The 19,219-nt window shown below is 32.3% G+C and overlaps 3 protein-coding genes and 1 pseudogene across 8 annotated transcripts; 3 read left to right on the forward strand and 1 right to left on the reverse strand.

The window, feature by feature from the left end:
* The first annotated feature begins 4,294 nt into the window (after positions 1 to 4,294).
* Positions 4,295 to 9,312, forward strand: LOC102596044 (probable prolyl 4-hydroxylase 9). 6 transcript variants are annotated; one of them, XR_001474566.1, is made up of 9 exons: positions 4,295 to 4,586; positions 4,658 to 4,774; positions 5,439 to 5,596; positions 5,984 to 6,086; positions 7,285 to 7,380; positions 7,499 to 7,696; positions 7,854 to 7,916; positions 8,002 to 8,067; positions 8,157 to 8,175. XR_001474566.1 is itself a non-coding variant. In XM_015312893.1 (9 exons), exons 1-9 carry the CDS (start codon positions 4,461 to 4,463, stop codon positions 9,196 to 9,198), a joined length of 1,071 nt encoding a protein of 356 aa, XP_015168379.1. In that variant the 5' UTR covers positions 4,298 to 4,460; the 3' UTR covers positions 9,199 to 9,312. The 6 variants fall into 6 exon arrangements, 4 of the variants coding, with proteins under 4 accessions (XP_015168386.1, XP_006339826.1, XP_015168379.1 ...); XM_015312893.1 differs by lacking the exon at positions 7,854 to 7,916 and adding an exon at positions 9,112 to 9,312 and having other exon boundaries at positions 4,298 to 4,586; positions 8,157 to 8,276; XR_001474567.1 differs by lacking the exon at positions 7,854 to 7,916 and adding an exon at positions 9,112 to 9,199 and having other exon boundaries at positions 4,299 to 4,586; positions 7,633 to 7,696; positions 7,968 to 8,067; positions 8,157 to 8,276.
* A 354-nt stretch (positions 9,313 to 9,666) lies between these two features.
* On the forward strand, positions 9,667 to 10,274 carry LOC102596598 (uncharacterized). Its single transcript, XM_006339765.2, has one exon. It carries the CDS (start codon positions 9,707 to 9,709, stop codon positions 10,145 to 10,147), a length of 441 nt encoding a protein of 146 aa, XP_006339827.2. The 5' UTR covers positions 9,667 to 9,706; the 3' UTR covers positions 10,148 to 10,274.
* Positions 10,275 to 13,193: 2,919 nt separating this feature from the next.
* Positions 13,194 to 14,576, forward strand: LOC102596938 (probable membrane-associated kinase regulator 1). The gene has a single exon (XM_006339766.2). It carries the CDS (start codon positions 13,523 to 13,525, stop codon positions 14,447 to 14,449), a length of 927 nt encoding a protein of 308 aa, XP_006339828.1. The 5' UTR covers positions 13,194 to 13,522; the 3' UTR covers positions 14,450 to 14,576.
* A 1,508-nt stretch (positions 14,577 to 16,084) lies between these two features.
* LOC102597262 (succinate dehydrogenase [ubiquinone] iron-sulfur subunit 2, mitochondrial-like) lies at positions 16,085 to 18,625 on the reverse strand (annotated as a pseudogene).
* Positions 18,626 to 19,219: the final 594 nt, after the last annotated feature.

Consider the following 19,219-nt stretch of genomic DNA (forward strand, 5'->3'; position numbering starts at 1 on the left):
GACATTTTACTTAGAGGTAGAGAAAAGGAGATTACTATGAGATAAGAAATTTGAAAAAATATTACGTTAACTTTTGGATGTTTTTAAGACATTTATTAACTTTTTGTGAATAGTAAAATTGTTTGAAAGATGGCTCAATCAGCACTTTATAAAACATATATTTAAATAAAAGCACATAGATTTTTTTATTATATATATTCAACCTCTTATTAATGATTGGTTTGAAGTTCATAGGTTTTTCGATTTATCCCTAAAAAGAGAACTAGACTATTTAATACTTAACTTTCTATAATATGAATATTAATTGTATAATAAGTTTATGTCTGATTCTATGAAAAATAGATCGAAACGAAACTAGCGCCACAATTAAAGGTTAAAAGATGATTTGTCTTTCTATTTTTTTTATAAAATGAATTCTTTTGTTAAAAAGATGATTGTTTTCCTCAGTTACGATTAAAAAAATAGATGTTAAATTTTTTTTATATGCTCTTTGAAATAAAAAGTATATCCTAAATGATTGTAAAATCCACGTATAATAATTGTTTTAAACATGATGAATTCTCAGACGAAACATATTAAATATATCTGAATGACCCATAAGCTTGAAGCATGAATGTAAGCCTGATTGATCTTTAGATTACACTCAATTTTATTTATTACATTTTATATATTTAAAAGTTAAATAAAGTACTCGAATAAATAATAGGTATTCTTTTTAACAAATAATACAAAAATATATAAATTAAAATATCATAATATATCTCTAGCTATGATATACATTTGTTGATTATTGTCATGACTCATGAGCCAATATACAAATTCTCCAGCCACGTGATTATGATTTCGCAGAAAGAATTTCATTCCACTTACACAAAATAGTAGATCCCCTATCCTATGCTTGATTTTGCCTATATGAACTATATTATTTGGGACTAATTAATTTAAGGAAACTTTTACTGTTTTTTTTTACTCATATCTTATTTGTAGTTTGTAGAAGGAACAAGATTATTACACATTAGGATAACAAGGTTTCTTTTCTCTTTGATTATTATAAAACACATTTCATTTATTTCTAATATTGCAAGAAAAGTAGACACTTGTCGATTGACATTATTATTCCTTTAAGTTTTAACGGTCCTAAATTGAGTAATTCTTGTAGCCGTATCAAAAGAGAGATTCCATTTCCTTCAACTTTTTGTCTTTGAAATGAACATATGCCATATGTCCCAATCCCTGGTAAAATGTTTGATAAAGAACATACAACACATCTAGGTGATTTCTTTTCTTACTTTGCAAAATCTAAATAGCAGCAGATCAGATACTATTGAATGAACATTCCCAATAAATGATCTAGGAAAGATTTAGAATGTAAAACACGGATCCTAGAAGATATTTTTAGCAACAAAATTGAAGTAAAATTGCCTTGGAAGAAATTAGGAAATTTTGCAAAACTACAGTTTTCTGAAATTAAATATTACTCCTCTGCTTCTTATTTATGAGGGGCGGGTGGTGAATTTATCAAAGTTGAATAGACGCATTCGTCCTACGTAGTATTTACGTGACAATTTTGTGCATATGTGGTGTAAGAATTTATGTAAGTTTACAATTCAATCCTTATTTAATGTTTTTTTTAAGTCAACTTTTCAATAATTGATAAATAAATAAATTCATCTTTTATTTTTAATTTATTTGTAGAGATTTCTTTTTCAAAATCAGATTTTATAGAGTATTGCAATGGTGAGAGTAATTAATCAATGTATGAAGTAATTACAATGAACATTAATTACTTATTAGTTATTATAATTTATGCATTAATTTTATGAAATAACAAGTATTATGGATCAACTATTTATAATAAATATGACATATAAAAAGAAACGAAAGAAGTATTTTTCAAAAGGATATATTTTTTTAATCTAAATATAACATTTCTTTTTATAGATTGCCAACCCTTGTTTGATATTGTTCAAAATTCATTTACATCGTCAATACAAAAAATTTAAACTTTATAAGAAGACCATAGTAGGCATAACAAAATTGAACTACAGAGTGAGAATACATATTATATTATTTTTGCTTAACACATAATAAATTTTCTTAAATTTGTCATATTTCATTTGAATATTTGAACTAAATCAGATTTAATTGAACACCTCAATTCATAATAAAGTGTTTAAATTAGACTCTTTCGATTTAAAATTTGATTTTTTTTCTAGTCATTTTCATTAGTCTATTACCTATGCTAATTTTTTAAATTATATGCATTCACCTTAATAGGCTATGAAATTTCAAATATTTTTTACTTGAGATTGGTGCCTATAATCAAAGGAACTAACATAGTTTATATGATTAACTTAATTAACTAATATACGAATAAAAATACATATAATTTTTTTTCTTTTCAAAATTTAAATTGAAAGTGTCAAATTAAAAGATCCAATTAAAAATTGCAATGTTCAATTAAAACATAATTTAAATTGAGTGTCTAAATGAAAACACTCTTGCAAGGAATTGACTATACATTTACCTTATTATTTTTAGAATGGGAGTAATCAATACACATACATTTATTGACTATGTATTTTTTCCCCACATCTATTTAAAAAATTTGGTGAATAAAATTGCTTGTGAAAAGAAATTTTATCCAAAAGAATACTTAATTTGATTCCAATAAATTATCTATTTTTGTAATCTCACAAATACAAATAACTAAATTGGATTGACTTAAAAGTTGGTCAAACCACTTTTAAGTCAATTCAATTTATGTTTGACAAATATAAAATTAACTTAAAATAAGTCAAAAATAACTTAAAATAAGTTAGGAAGTGTTTGACAATTTTAAAAATAACTTTAAATAATTTAAACACCAAAAGTATATCTCACTCTACTTTTTATTTTTTGACTTCATTTAAATTTGAATTTTTATTTTTGACTTAAAAAATATTTTTTTAAACAAAATCTAAATAGGCTCTTAGTGCTCCACTAAATAAAATAAAAACAAGTAAGCTGATATAAATAATTTGTTTACACTACCCTTTGTTGTTTATATATAAAGGAATTTCCTCTCATTATTTTGATGATCAAATTTATTCATGTTTCACTAATATTCTTGTAAAATTTATTATAGATGACCAAATTTGTTTCTTACAAATAAAAAATAAATTACAATATAGAACGAAAAAATAGTTTTAAATTATAATATAGCCACAAAAAAATAGTTTTAATTTTTTTCTTTACACTAAGGAATGAAAGAAAAAAATAAAATAAGAATAAGAAACTCAAATAATTATAATCAAAGAAGTCAAAAAAATAATTTATGTATGAAAAAGATTAAAACATACCTTGAACTTTGCTAGAAGAATCATATATACCCCTAAATAATATTTAAGAAAATTAAAAATCAAAAAATATAAATTTAAAACTAATTTTTTTCACTTCTGTTAAATGAAGGGTACATGTGAGCTCATTTTGTAACGGTAGGGGTATTTGTGAGCCGTTTGTATAATGGTAAGAATATATATAAGTCACTTTCATAACATTGGGCATATCAACTTCAAAGAGGAAAGGCTCAAAATAGTCCATCATCTTTGGGTTAAGGCTCAAAGTTATCCTTGAGTTTTCACATGGAGCACTAATAGTCCCTCATGTTTGCAATATTGGTGCACTTTTGATCCTCCCCTAAATTTTTGCCTATTTTTTAACATTAATTTTGTTCACAATTTTTATGTAAGGAATGTCCAATCGTTTTTTTTTTATATATTTAGTAGAAATAATAACTCTATGTAAGAGAAGGTGATAAGAAGAACACCTTATTCTGCTCAGTAGAAATATTACTGCAGTTAAACTAAGAACATCTTAACATATGACGTTGGAAGAAAAGAAAAAAATTGTACTATTGCACGTGAAATTACGGTGATGAACCTCTCGACTTTACCTGCAATACGATTTCTACTAAACAAAACAAGGTGTTTTTCTTCTCATATTCTCTCACATAGAGTTATTATTTCTACTAAATATATAAAAAAAAAACGATTGGACATTCCTTACATAAAAATTGTGAACAAAAATTAATGTTAAAAAATAGGCAAAAATTTAGGGGAAGACCAAAAAAGTGCACCAATATTGCAAATATGAGGGACTATTAGTGCTCCATGTGAAAACTCAAGAATGACTTTGAACCTTAACCCAAAGATGAGGGACTATTTTAAGCTTTTCCTCCGATTTCAAATGACAAAGTTGAAGGATTATACTTTTTAAAAATAAAAATAAAAAATCAACTAAACCACTAGCCAAAAGAAGAAGATGAAATGACAAATTTCAGCAAAAAGGGAGAAAAAAATTCCCGCCGCGTGCAGAAGTCAAAGAATCGTACACATGCAAACCATCACTCTGTCATTAAATAGTGCACTGAAATTATTTCTCCCAAACTTGAACCAATCGATTTCTCCATCAGGAAGAAGATGAAGAGCAAAGGTAGATTCGTTGGACAAAGATGGTGGAGCATAAGGGGCTTACCTTCAGTATTTCTGCTATGTCTTTTCTTCTTCCTCGCCGGTTTATTCGGTTCTACTCTCATTTCTCATCAGGTATTTCCCCTATTAACCGATATATGTCTCTGCTATATGCGTTTTCTGATCAAAGTGTTTGGGTGTGATAGGATGTACAACTACTTACTGTACGGCCTAGGTCGAGGGTGCTTGAATCTGTGGAAGAATTTGATGTTTTGCCTAATGGCGACACTGGAGAACATTCCCTCACTTCCATCCCCTTTCAGGTGTGTTTCATTGCATAATTCTCTTTGCTGAATTAGCGCTGGTATGATTTCAGTTCTAACCGTTTTTGTTTGAAAAAGTGTTCACTTGAATCAACTTACTGTAATTGAACTTACATTAGTCTGCCAAGCTTTTTAATTATTGTTTGGATGTGTTCTCCTGGATTTGCACTTTTGGTTGGTTGATATGTGGATTTTCTTCTCATAGCTATTGTATTTTGATTATCAACAGTTGATAATGTTGCCTCTGATGCAATGATTACCACTTTTTGTTACTGTTGAAGTAACATAAATTGTTTTTTTTTTGTAAGCAACACAGATGGATAATTAAGTAAGCTTAAGAACAAATATACATCCTTCAATTTCTGTTATTCTACAACTTCATCTATTCTTTTTGTTTATTTTTCTATGATTCCTGTTTTGCTATGGTCGACTGGGGGAAGGTCTGTGTGTGGAGGAAGCAGTGTAGTAGGCATGTCATTAAGTCTATTGGCAAAATAGCTGGTAGCTGTAAATGGTCATGTTAGCTTCCTAAACTTAAACCTAAGCTGGTAAAAATTTTGTTCATGGAACTCATTGACTATATAAGTCTTGTATCTCTGATTTGCATTAGTATTCATTTGTTTTGGTGTATCTTATTTGACATTGACTTCAATCTTTTGGGTAGGTCTTAAGCTGGTTCCCACGTGCATTATACTTTCCCAATTTCGCAACTATAGAACAATGCCAAGGCATTATTAAGATGGCAAAGGCAGATCTGAAACCATCATCTTTGGCTCTCCGCAAAGGAGAAACAGCAGAGAATACCAAAGGAATTAGAACAAGGTAAACAATATTCTGGTGTTCTATGTGTCTTGACTGAAATTGATGTTTTTGTCATAAATGCAATCTTTTCACTCTTTCCAAGCATTAGTTGAAAATTTCTTAAACTAACTCTTAATCCACTCATACTTTCATAATATCTATTTCTGGTAGACAAGATCAATAGGTCACCATAATTGAGTGTGCTCACATACATTTTCTACTTTTTTGGAAGATAAAGCTGTTCAGGGTGTTTGAACTGGCCATGTGTCTCTGTCCTTTTTCAGGTCTTTTTTTTTTATGTTTCTTTGATCTGCTGTGAAGACTATTTGATAGAAGTTTGCTGCCTCTTTTGGTTTTGACAAGAAGTTACAATTTCAATGACCTTTGCCTTTTCCCCCTTTCCCACAGTTCTGGTATGTTTATCAGTGCATCTGAAGACAAAACTGGAATTCTGGACCTCATTGAGGAGAAAATCGCAAAGGCGACTATGATCCCCAGGACACACGGAGAGGTAAATTTCATTTAAAACACACATCTTAAATATAACGCATGAAGCGGTTCTTACTGTGTGTTAGTTTTATCATTCCATCCACACATCAGAAATTGGATATTAATAGAGGACATAATAGTTGTATTATTGGTGGAGAATCATTTTCCAAAGCTTCTTCATTTCCTTCCTCTTCTTCATCTTCTATTTTCTTGAAAACTACGTTGATTCAAGCTCTGGTAGTACTTTTATAAAATGCTGGAGAACTATATTAGTGATTTTAGGTCTCCACTAGCAAATGCATTCTTCCAATTGTTATCAATACGGAAGAAAACAAGTCTTTTGGTGTTGGAGGTAAATATTAACTGGTTGTACAATCACATTTTATACCAGATTCAAGGCCATATATGTCAAACACTAAACATATTTTGGTCTGTGTTCTTTTCACCTCATATCCGAAAATTTAAATGGCTATCTGCTGTGGAAAGATGGAATTTGTCTGCTTTTGTTTTTGGACAGATAAGTATGTGTTAGCAATGGCAAGAATAAATGGACACTTCAATGATCATAGACTGGAAATGATATGATTATTTTTTGTCCAAATCATTCGCACCATACCAATATAGATTTTTGTCAAAGGTTTCACACGGCAATTTAGCTTGAAGTATGTGAAAATCCTATGTATATTTCTATTGGAAATTTTTTTGTTCCAAGTTTACTTATGCGAAAGAGCTCATTTGTTGTAATTGACGGTTTGTTTCCTCTTCTATATGAACTATCCAGCCGTCACATGGTGTAGTCTGTATGTATTCTAACAAGAGACCATGACAAAACCATGAGGCAACAGATCAAGGTGTCCATTTTAACAGGAAAGTTAGAGAAACTGAGCATCTCTTGCTGGTGTATACTTTAATTTATAGTTGGAGAAATCTGGGTTTTGCGTATTATCTGAAACTGGAGTTCTTTTGCTGGATTCCGGATATTTGTTCAATTTCCTCCTAGGATTTTGAGTCAAATGCGATGATGCAAATAATGCATGCTATGTACCTTATGCATCCGATAATTGATAGCTAGTCAGGCTGTAACCCCTTTGTGTCTGAACTTTCTCTTAATTTCATTTAGTGATTCTGAATGATTTTTCTGTAAATGAAAGCTCCAAGTATGGTGTACAGTGATCATAATTGCTGTTTAACTTGAATCAGTTGACCTGTGCATTTTTCAGGCATTTAATGTTTTGCGGTACGAAACCGGCCAGAGTTATCATTCGCATTATGATGCGTTTGATCCTTCTCAATATGGTCCTCAGAAGAGCCAAAGGGTATGCACTATCTACTTTGGGTAAATTGTTGCTGTTAACTTTTCCAATTGACTTGTTAATTTTTTTACCAGCTCAATTCTTACACAAACTAGCATAATGAATGGTGCATGGATTTCAGTGTTTGGTTATTGGGATAAGATGGTGTTGTTTTCATATGCATGTTTCTTCCAATCCTTCTTCCCCAAAAATATTTAAAAAGATGGGGAAAAACAGTTTGTTTGAAGCTATGGTTCATACGACACTAGTTTGCAGATTCATTGCAATGACTTCATTTTTACATGGAATCACCATGGTGTGTTATCTGGATCACCACAAGGTGTGTACAGCATTCCTTCCATTTAGGACTTTGTGGAACTCACATTAGTTTTATCCTTAATAAGCATATAGTTTTATCCGGTATATCCAATCTCTGTTTCTTTTCTTTTCCCCCTTTTGATGAAAAAAATTCTGATTTTTGTCGTGGATCCTTTCAGAACCATCAATTGTGGAGTGTTCACAGCAAGTGTACCGTAGACTATAAATATGAACTTTGACATGTAAAATTTTAGCTCAAATTGCATTTAATTTTGAGTAATGATTATTTTCAGGTGTCCAGACTAAAAATAATGTATTTTCATTTAGGTTGCATCCTTTTTGTTGTATTTATCTGATGTGGAAGAAGGTGGAGAAACCATGTTCCCTTTCGAGGTGAGTTTAAAGTTGTTTCTTCTTTCGTGGACTATTGTTATGTTTCTGCCTCTCATGTCGTGTAAATAAGTCCTTTGGTTAATTTACAGAGTGCACAGAATATGGATGCTAATTATGACTTCCGCAAGTGTATTGGTCTGAAAGTGAAGCCGCGTAGAGGGGATGGACTACTATTTTACTCGCTGTTTCCAAATGGTACAATTGACCCGGTGAGTTTTTCTTGTAGATTTCAGTGTGATCGCCGTGTTTATTTTCATACAAAAAAAGTTTGATCTATGGGGGGAAGACCCGTCATCTACCTGAGCCATGCGCCTAGTCTCGAGGATCTCTGTTATTTTAAAAAGGGTTGGGCATAACAGCTATGCAGCAAGCCAAGCATATTGTGAACCATTTTTCACCTTATACTTTATAGCAGATGAATAGTATAAAGTGGATTTATATGATGCAGTTATGAAAATTTGTTACAAATGAGATTATCAGCAATAGGTTTGTTGGAACATAAGACAAACTTTCTGCACTCTGTAGCAGCGCGGTATAACATCCATGTGGAGAGCTGTGATTCTTTTAGCATTTTAAAGTATTAGGAGTCGCCCACAAAATTAAAGATGAAAAAAAGTTGAAGAAATGCCTACATCTTCCCAATATGTCTTATATGCTTTGGCTTTTGTTCTTTTTGTTTGTTTTGCTGTGTGTTTTTCTATTTCCTTTCTGTGGGAACCGTTCTCGATCAATCTGTCTACCATGATGCTATGAAGATGTTTGTTGAACAGAGTTGCTGTGGTGCTCTGCTAAAATGATTTGTGTTAAATTGTGATTAATCAATGTGAATGGTAGCCCATATTAGGTACTACCCCCTTGCACAGATACTGATGGGAAAGGTTATAATATTGGTTCCCGTATGCCCTGTATCACTGTTCCATTTTCTGTTGCTGCTCCATCTTCTCTGGATACTACTGTTTATAAAGCTGAATACTGATTACTAACATTATATCATACTGCGCATGTTGGCTTGGAGTTACTGACATTTGTAAATCTCTAATGCAGACATCTATTCACGGGAGCTGTGCAGTAATCCGAGGTGAAAAATGGGTTGCCACAAAGTGGATCAGGGATCAAGAAATGGATGAATAAACGAGTACATGTCTCGAAGTGGTGTTGATATAATTCTTTTGTAATTTAATGTAGTGACTCACTAGGATTTTGAAACGAGTTTTGCAGTAAATATATCTAGTGTTCGTTCATATAGATCTGTGTCAGTTAACCCTTAATATGTTACTTGAGTCTTGGTTGCTCCCATTACCCACAAAGCTCACCCCATCTTGCAGTAAAAAGGAAGTCTAATTGTAATGACCGTACCAATGTTTTGTAATAGGATCAGATCAGGTGTTTAAAAGTCTCATATTAATACAAATATTATGATATATTTAATAATAAAAAAAGTGTCTAGACCAATAGCATCTCATAAACTGGAACTAATGGAGAATTTAACTTGTATTTCCATTTTAAAAAGAATATTTTACTAACTAAATTTTTATATTGATAATCATGTAAGTATAAAAATATGAAGTTTAAAATCTTCATCAATAAATTTGTGTCGGAAATATGAGGAGCAGATTTACCAAAGTTTAATTGGTGTAACATGGACGTAGCTTTGCATTCAGGAAATGCTTACACCTCATCCAACTTCCTGACACGACAACAAACACGCGTCAACACCATATCACAAACAGAAAAACTTATATATACGGGAAAAATGCCAACAAACAGAATAGATAGAGATAACAAGAAGTGCAAATTATATACAGAGAAAGAAATGGAAAAGCAAACAGATAGTAATAAGGGATCTATAGATAAGAGTAAATTAGAAGGATTGCCAGTGGATACAAGTCCATATACACAGTATAAGGATTTGGAGGATTACAAGCAACAGGGTTATGGAACACAAGGCCATCAACAGCCCAATCCTGGGCGTGGTGCTGCCAGTTCCACCGACGCCCCAACCCTAGCAGGAGGTGGACCTGCCTCTGCTCAAGCTCAGCTTTCTGCTACTGATAACATCAATCGTCAGGGTGTCCCTTAATTAATTTCCTTAATTTTTAGTCAGATCTAAAACACTTATTCCTTGTTTTTAGTTTAAACTAGGTAAAATATGTATACGTATAATAATAATAATAATAATAAGAAGAAGAAGAAGAAGAAGAAGAAGAAGAAGAAGAAGAAGAAGAAGAAGAAGAAGAAGAAGAAGAAGAAGAAGAAGAAGAAGAAGAAGAAGAAGAAGAAGAAGAAGAAGAAGAAGAAGAAGAAGAAGAAGAAGAAGAAGAAGAAGAAGAAGAAGAAGAAGAAGAAGAAGAAGAAGAAGAAGAAGAAGAAGAAGAAGAAGAAGAAGAAGAAGAAGAAGAAGAAGAAGAAGAAGAAGAAGAAGAAGAAGAAGAAGAAGAAGAAGAAGAAGAAGAAGAAGAAGAAGAAGAAGAAGAAGAAGAAGAAGAAGAAGAAGAAGAAGAAGAAGAAGAAGAAGAAGAAGAAGAAGAAGAAGAAGAAGAAGAAGAAGAAGAAGAAGAAGAAGAAGAAGAAGAAGAAGAAGAAGAAGAAGAAGAAGAAGAAGAAGAAGAAGAAGAAGAAGAAGAAGAAGAAGAAGAAGAAGAAGAAGAAGAAGAAGAAGAAGAAGAAGAAGAAGAAGAAGAAGAAGAAGAAGAAGAAGAAGAAGAAGAAGAAGAAGAAGAAGAAGAAGAAGAAGAAGAACGTTCTGAATTAGTGATTCTAGATCTTAGATTCGTCCCTGTTTGGTGTTGTTTTGTATTGTTCCTTTCATCGGCTTGTAACTTAATAAATCTATTTTAAAAAATATAAGTAGTAACTATTAAGCAATGCTGTAATTAGATGATTGAATAAACTGCAAGCTATTTCCCTCTTCTTCTTTTTTTCCCAATATATTCTAGTCATTAATTTCAGCTACGTTTCTTTTTTTGACCTTCGGTAGCTATTCCGAATATAAGTGCAATCCTTTGTAGATTGTGGTTAAACGAAAATACATTTCTTACTAAAATTAGTCTAAACATCATATATTAAGAAACGATCAAAAATGTATTGACATAAAAGAAGTTATCATGGAAAATGACATTCACTAATTAAGATAGTTGTCAATATTAAGTGTTTGTTACACCACTAACCATGATTCAACGTTGTGTTTGCCATGAATGTTTATAAAATTAAAGAGTGTTACAAACTTACAATTACCCATTTTTTCATTTAAAATGTTTTAAATCTAGTCCATTCATGGTCCCATCTTTTTGGCCCCGTGATAGTTATTCTTCACCTAATCTTCAATACGCTGTCTTGTCCGTCGTTTTCCAGAAGATAGAGAATTAACAAGTTTACTATGTTCTTAATCCTTCTTAAGTTACAAGTGAAAAAATGATTAGTATTCATCCTAAAATCAACTAAATTCATTTATGAAGACCTTCGGTAGGAAATTTTTTGTAACTCAATTAGTTGATTATATGAATTTTCATCTCGTCAGTATGACTAAAAGAATTATGTTACATTATTCAATTATCGATGATGAAGTGGTTCGATTTCCTACTTTGTTGGTCCTTCCTATTTCACTTTCTTCTACCTCATTTTTTATTTTTTTTTAAAAAAATACCTTCCCATAATTGCGAGCTACATTCCAAAATTAGAAATTTCGTTTGTTAATCTTGCAATTGGATCAACTAGAATGAAAGCTTTGATGAGCTGACCTTTTGTCAAGTAACAAAAAGCTTCAGCAATACTTAATTAGATTGATGCGACTTAAAAGTAGCTATCTTTAGTAATTTCAAAATTGTTAATTTCCTGTCCACATGAAAATAAGTATTTCAATTTTATAAAAAAAAATTAAGTGCTAAACTCACGCAATTTCCATTAGAGTAATTTAATCTTTCTGCGCATTAGTCTACGTGATATTGTGCTTTATCCGTAGTAAAAGTAAGAAGAACTATTTTTACATCATTAACTGCTATTTAACCTTAGTTATAAACACATTGGAGCCTCATCTTTTTCAACCGACACAATATATATGTTAATTGATAAATTTTAATTAGTGGGAAAATAAATATATATAAAATAGTAGTTAAAAGAAAAAAAAAACAAGAGAACCACAAGCTCTTTTGTGGTAGGAAGAAGCTTGTGACATTTGGCTATACCTTTCCTTAAGAGTAGGCAAAAAAGACAAGTGAATATTAAGAGACCAAGCAAGATTCACAATTTTGGATCACAAGCTTTCCATGAAAGAACATTCATGTCAATTCACCAAATTAAATACTTTGCCTTAGTTTTATTCACGAAATAGATACGCCTAAAATCATATTATATTCAATCATTTTTCGTAGAGAAGAATATTAAGAGACCAAGCAAGATTCACAATTTTGGATCACAAGCTTTCCATGAAAGAACATTCATGTCAATTCACCAAATTAAATACTTTGCCTTAGTTTTATTCACGAAATAGATACGCCTAAAATCATATTATATTCAATCATTTTTCGTAGAGAATAATCATATAAGAATTGTTAATTACATTATGATTTTTTTTTTCATTAGTCACTATGATGCACTACCATACGAAGTTTAGGTAAACCGACAATGATTATTTTCTTATATGATAAACTTAATTTAATTATTATAATTATTCATGCATAATTTTATTAGTAGTAGTACGGCAAAAACAACAATCCTTTATATATAGTAAAACAAAACATTAGGAAATATCTTTAAAAAGCTATCCACAACCACCGAACCATATGCCTCTTTACCACTCACAAAGTAACGTTAACACAATTAAAAAACTCACCGAACTTGTTAAAATTCGTCTCAAATATTTTAATTGTCTCCATCAAACATTACAATTTGCCTATATTAATATAGAGGTGGTTGCGTGCCATTGTACCTATATATATCAATTGCTATTTGTGGTGTCACCTTCTTATTAATAACGACAATATCTAATACCAAATATTATGTCTAGAGTAGTTCAATTCTGAATTCATCATTCAAAGTCCAAACAAAAAGGATCTCTTTCAAAATTTCAAAAAATATCGCAGCCAAATCCATAAACATATTTTTTTATAATAATCTATATATATTAATATATTAATACCATTCAAATGCATGCATTGTTAAATTAAAGTAGTCCCCACCACCATCTTCACTCTTCCCAAGTAGTAACTCAGAAGCTCAACTTTATTTTTCTCCGCAATAATCATTTGAAAGGCTTAAAAAAGCTCCACGCTGCTAAAAAAAGGCCGGCTTTATTTGCGCCCCAATAGTATTATTGACTTGCAAACAAGAAACGAACAATTTTCTATTGTCGCCTGCAAGCTTATTCCTTTACATCCCATTTGTCTCCCTCTTTATATAACTGTTCCTCTTTTCAACTATATTTTTCTATCTATATCGACCACAACAAGAACAAGAAAAAATGATGAAAATTACGAGGGAAAGCGAAGAAATTGTTCTTCTCAGAGAACAAGACGAGGAAGAAGAAGAAGATGAAGAAGAAGCATTATCACTGTGTGATCTTCCGAACAATGAAGAGAACGAAAAGAAGGAAGAAGCTTCTAGAAGTACTAGTGAAGAAGCCGCCGGCCAATTAGAAGATTTTGATTTTAGCTCTTCCGGTGGTAATTTGTTGAAAGAGTCAGAGATGTGTACGGCAGATGAAATTTTCTACAAAGGCCAAATATTACCGTTGCGTCATTCAATTAGTTTGCCAAGTGATCGGCGCAATTGTCATGACACAAATTCAAGCAGTAGAAGTAGCAGTATTCGAAGCCAACGTTCATCTAGCAGTGGCAGTTCATCTAATTTCAACACAAAATACCAGCCTAAGATTCGAAATCAATTTCATTCCCATCCTAGTCCAACACCTCAGGTTCGATTTTCTAAAGTTAATTTTCAATCAAATGCCAACAATTCAACACGAAAATCAGCATTGTGGAGTCTATTTCGTGTTGGCCTAGTTACACCACCAGAAATTGCATTACAAGATCTGAAAAACAGAGGAAACAGGGATATTACAGGAAGTCGAAATAGCACCAGCAGTAGCAGCAGCGGCAGCTTCAGCAATAACGATAATAAGATGAGAATTATAGTAAGCAAGAAAACGAAACAGAGGTTTTCTCTAGGCAGCTGTAAATGTTCAGCAAATGTGGCAGAAACAGTTCCAATCGTGAACAGTAGAAGTACAATTAAGAAAATAAGAAAAGCCACCGGGGACCATGAACATGAAGATAAGAAGGATTCATCAGAGAATATCAAAGCGACAAAAAAGCAAGCAATGTCACGTCATCGAACGTTTGAGTGGTTAAAACAACTTTCACTAGAAGGTCCATCAGATGAAACATAAAGATTTCAATCTATCACGCATGCTTAGCTTCTTGTTTTTTTCTTCTTTTATGTAATGTAATGTAACCTTCTTCTTTTTTTTTTGCTTTTTTGAGTAGTGGAATCATGAAGTTGATTAATTGAAGTAATTGAGGACGCAATTATAATGTAACCAAAAAAAAAAAGAGAAGTAATTAAAGCTAAGGTGTACGTTTGATGTGAATTGTGATTAAATAATGACCATTAATTTTTGTCTTTGAGTAAAATTAATAATTGAAGATGGGAAGGCCGTGATGAGTGGAAAGCTGTGAGTGTAGTGAATTTTGTGGCGTGGTTGATGATACTATTGCTCATCATGATTAAAGTGTGAACTTTCATGAAATTGTTTTACGACTTTTTCTATGGGGTATTTTAATTTCCAGTCCCATTGGGGGTTGATATTTAAGTAACCATAAATGTGAAGTTTGGTATCCAATGAAAATTGAGATATTTTACTTGCATGTAATATATCACTGAGGCACCTCAAAGTTTGTGATTGTCATTTATAGATTTCTGTTAAATGTACAACTACCTTGAGTGGCATTAGAAGGCTTAAAGAGACAACAGAAGAGCAATGGACCATTAGAAATTATTTAGGACCTGGGGATATTTTATACATTCTCCAGAATAAAGACTGATTAAGATTGAACATATATATTCTTGGTTGTCATTGAGTTTAAAATTTCTTTTTTTGTTTGTTATTCAAGATTCTCCGAATCGCTCGTCCTAATCAGTGATGGATACAACGAAAACACAAATTTCCATTTCACTAATTGCTAAAGAGGTGTAGAAAAAATGATACCAACTTCTTGAAATTTAGTTTACGATGTATATAAGAGATTGTTATATAAATTATGATTAATATTTAGATATTATCTATATCTTCATTGAAGTCTATATCACATATCCTAATACTAATTTTATAAAAAAGTTTTGCAATTTTTAGTGTTTGATTATAATTGTTAGAAAAACTATGACCAAATTCCAAGCAGAATGTTATTTCAAAATTAAATTCCAGTGAAACTTAGTGTTCAGCCAGAAGACCAGTTGACCAGCTAAACAAATTTGAATTTGAAAAATATAAAGTTGGTATATTTCTCTACCGGTTTCTGTGGACCTTTTCCTTTCGCTCATATTGTCCCTTTCATATTTTGGGTAGTTAGAATAAAAATCGAAAGTAAGGGTAAATTGTTTTTTTTTAGTGCTTTGACTTTGGAGGAAAAGAAACAAACTAAAGCATTCAATAAAGTTTAACTTCTACCATCGATAATATAAAAAGTTTTTATGAGGTAATTTCAAGCGATTTTTTTATAGAAAGCATTAATTGACAATTCAGGGAAAAAATGATTTGCTATGATAAATTAATTTATAAATCTGTATATACTCTTATTATTACATGTTTCCTTCAGCTATCATACTACTAATTGTTAGTGCCACCGATTTTTCCTTTCTTGTTATAATAGGGTCCACCGTATCTACCCTCATAAGGTAAGGGTAAGGGTACATACCGCCCTCCCTAGACCCCACTTATGAAGTTTTATGGGGAGTGTTGTTGTCACATATACAAACCTTAACTGGCCTATTCAAAATGTTCACTTATCAATGCGACCAACACAGAAGCAATTGAAGTATGAAGATGATCATTTAATACTGTATAATATTCAGGAGAGATGCACCTTTCATCTCGAATTAGGGCAGCGCGGTGCACAAAGAATCCCACATTCACACAGGGAAGGACAGCACCCTAGTATAAAAGAAAATCTCGGAAAGCAAATTACAATCTGTGCATAAATTATTTTGAGAACTATACCTCCTGGCTCCTACTGGTCCTCCAAAATCAATGTTAGCAGAAGAGACTGGAACACTACACTGCAGAGTGCAGGCTCAAGGCGCCATCTCCAGGCGCTTGATGTTCTGAATATGCTTCCCAGGATTTAATCCCTTTGGGCAAGCACGAGAACAGTTCAAAATAGTATGGCAGCGATATAGCTTGAATTCATCATTAACTGCGTCCAGGCGCTCCTGAGTATATTCATCACGGCTATCCATGATCCATCTACATTTAAAAGATGAGAGATAACCCCTTTCAGTACAGATAATAATGAGCAACATCTGACATAGCAATGGATAGAAGGGTTAATGGGGTAGAGTAACTTATATACAATCCAAACCTCATAAGAGAATCAAGGCAAGTACAGAAATTTCAGAAATTTAAAACTCTTATCCCCTCATCATGCAAATGACCTGGGTAAATAACGTTCTACATCTCTGAGCACGTAAATCATACAACTCTAAAGGCAATTTGGGAAAGATGCCAACCTAAACCATCCCTTGAGTAGTTGAGTTTACCCCCACAGGTATCAACATCTCTCTAATATTCCATTTGACATAATATATTTCCAAGTTTGTAGAACTGAATAGAAAAGGTCCCTTCATCTGCATTTGGTGTCATTATTTTTGAATGATGACAAGCGCAGAACGTGATATGAACATTTTCCATCCACACTGAGAAAGAATAACAGACAATGGTGCTTGAGCACCCACCGAACATAATGTAGGTAAACCCTGGAGCTAATCTAAGAGTTGAAAAAAGCTGATTGTTCTAGAGAGGAGGGATCAGAACAATAGGTGCAGAGTGCTCCAAGAAAAACTGTTACTTGTGGTGGTGTAGACAGCAGAGGGAATAGAGAGCAGCGCATGATGTTTATGCAAAGGAGGGTAAAACCTAACTTCCCTCTGCAGATTAGTTAGGTTTGGAGAGCACAGAAAAAAAAACTAATCACATGACAGTCAAAAATCTGAAAGATGTATAGGTAAAACCAGATGTTGGATGGATATTCTTAAATTTTGAGTCAAATAGCAGAGATGCCATAGGTTAGAAACTAGCAACAAAGAAATGAACCAATAAGGGATTAGTAAGTTGAGAAAAGTAATATGTTTCAAAGTTGTCTAGTGATAACTCAGAATAATATCCAAGACCAAGACGTCAATGGAAGTTGCAGGGTTTTGCCAAACAATAAGATCCTTCCGCATATGATTCATCAAACTTCTACGAGAAGTTGCACCTCATATAAATGAGATTCATTTCGTATCTAAAAGGAACACAACTTTCTTAATCTGATACAATCAATTCACACAAAATTTATGGGCATCCTGTTACATTTAAGCATAAGTACCATACATGTTGTACTTACTAAAATCTTTACTGACCATGGTTACTCGACTAATTTCACGAGATACATACTACCTACCACCAATAAGGAAGGCAACGGTAACCCTGCCGACAAATTATAGGTATCTTTAACTTAATATTTGATCCAAACGCAACCAGAATATAACAATTTAAAAAATACAGCACATAGTAAAGTCAAAACAGGAAGAGCTTAACATGAAAAAGAATAAAGTAAATATTACCTATTGGCATGGAGGAGTGCAGCAGGACCAAGATAAGACTCAGGATTCCCCCAGTAACTAGGACATGATGTACTACAACAAGTACATAGGATTCACTCGTACATCCCATCCAACTTAGCCCTATCGCTCTTGCTCTGAGGTATCTCCTTCCCAGGCGTTGGTGCAGGTGTTTTCCTCTTCAGCCAAGGCTCAATAGACTTATACTGATTATAAAAATTAGTCATATCAACCACCAAATCCTTAATCACAAACATATGTGGCAGCGGCGTAATCGTCGATTCAGAATCCGATGAGATCTTGATCAAACATGCGAGTCCATTACAGCCGTCGATGTTCATGGCACAGGACCCACAGATCCCTTCTCTGCAAGATCTTCGGAAGGTTAGTGAAGGGTCAATTTCATTCTTGATTTTGATTAGGGCGTCTAAGACCATAGGGCCGCATTCCTTCAGATCAATTTTGTATTCTTGTTTCCCTGGGTTATCTGGATTCCATCGGTAAATTTGAAATGACTTGAGGTTGGGCACCTGCTGGGGTTTGGCGTCCGAAGCGTGAGTTGGGCGACGAGTAGCCTCGCCGCCGGTGAAGATGACTGAACCCTAGAAATAGCTCGTCGGATTAAACCAGTCGCCATTGATATTACGGCTCTTCATCGTCGAATTACATAAAAGTCACTCTTTTGTCTTTCAGAGAAAATGACAAAAATAGTCCCTTATGTTTAAGGATAATTTAAAATGGTCCTTATGTTCTGGTGTACGTTAAAATAATCTCTTAAATATAAGCTTAACAATTTTGATCTTTAAAAATTGTCACAAGTTAACAAAAATGGTCCCTTATGTTTGAGAGTAAGTTTAAAATAATTCCTTAAACATGCACTTATTAGTTTTGTTCCTTAAAGATTGCCAAAAACGTAACATTTTGAGTCTTCAACAAAATATGTACGAACTTCATATATTATATTTGTGGGAAACTATGAAAAATAGTAGAAGAATTTAGTTACAAATATCAAAAAAGTCCCATCCAATTCCAAAATAGGTAACACAAGAAATTACACTGATCACTAAAAAGACAGAAATAGTAAAAATTACAAAGATTAAATTTTGATTTAATAAATATATATACAAATATTGACACCTCTTGATATAAATTAAAAATTTAGTATAGTAATTAAGTAGATAACACAGTCACAATATCTTAGAAGTCTCAATCTCAAATAAATCAGAATTAACTAAAATTCTCTTTGGTCAATATTGCTTCACTTAGGTATGTCTTAAATTCAACCATATGTTTCACACAATGGTGTAAATAATGCGGCTGATAAATTCCTTAATTTGTTCAT

The sequence above is a fragment of the Solanum tuberosum genome, unplaced genomic scaffold, assembly GCF_000226075.1.
Source record: "Solanum tuberosum cultivar DM 1-3 516 R44 unplaced genomic scaffold, SolTub_3.0 scf00012, whole genome shotgun sequence".
In the NCBI taxonomy this organism is placed as follows: Eukaryota; Viridiplantae; Streptophyta; class Magnoliopsida; order Solanales; family Solanaceae; genus Solanum; species Solanum tuberosum.

Excerpts from the sequence above, each read along its gene's own strand:
- LOC102596938 (XM_006339766.2), top strand. The coding sequence starts at position 13,523 with ATGATGAAAATTACGAGGGAAAGCGAAGAAATTGTTCTTCTCAGAGAA.
- LOC102596598 (XM_006339765.2), top strand. The coding sequence starts at position 9,707 with ATGGACGTAGCTTTGCATTCAGGAAATGCTTACACCTCATCCAACTTC.
- LOC102596044 (XM_015312893.1), top strand. The coding sequence starts at position 4,461 with ATGAAGAGCAAAGGTAGATTCGTTGGACAAAGATGGTGGAGCATAAGG. Across the intron at positions 4,587-4,657 it reads CTACTCTCATTTCTCATCAG|GATGTACAACTACTTACTGT; the intron begins GTATTTCCCCTA and ends TGGGTGTGATAG. Across the intron at positions 5,597-5,983 it reads ACCAAAGGAATTAGAACAAG|TTCTGGTATGTTTATCAGTG; the intron begins GTAAACAATATT and ends CCTTTCCCACAG.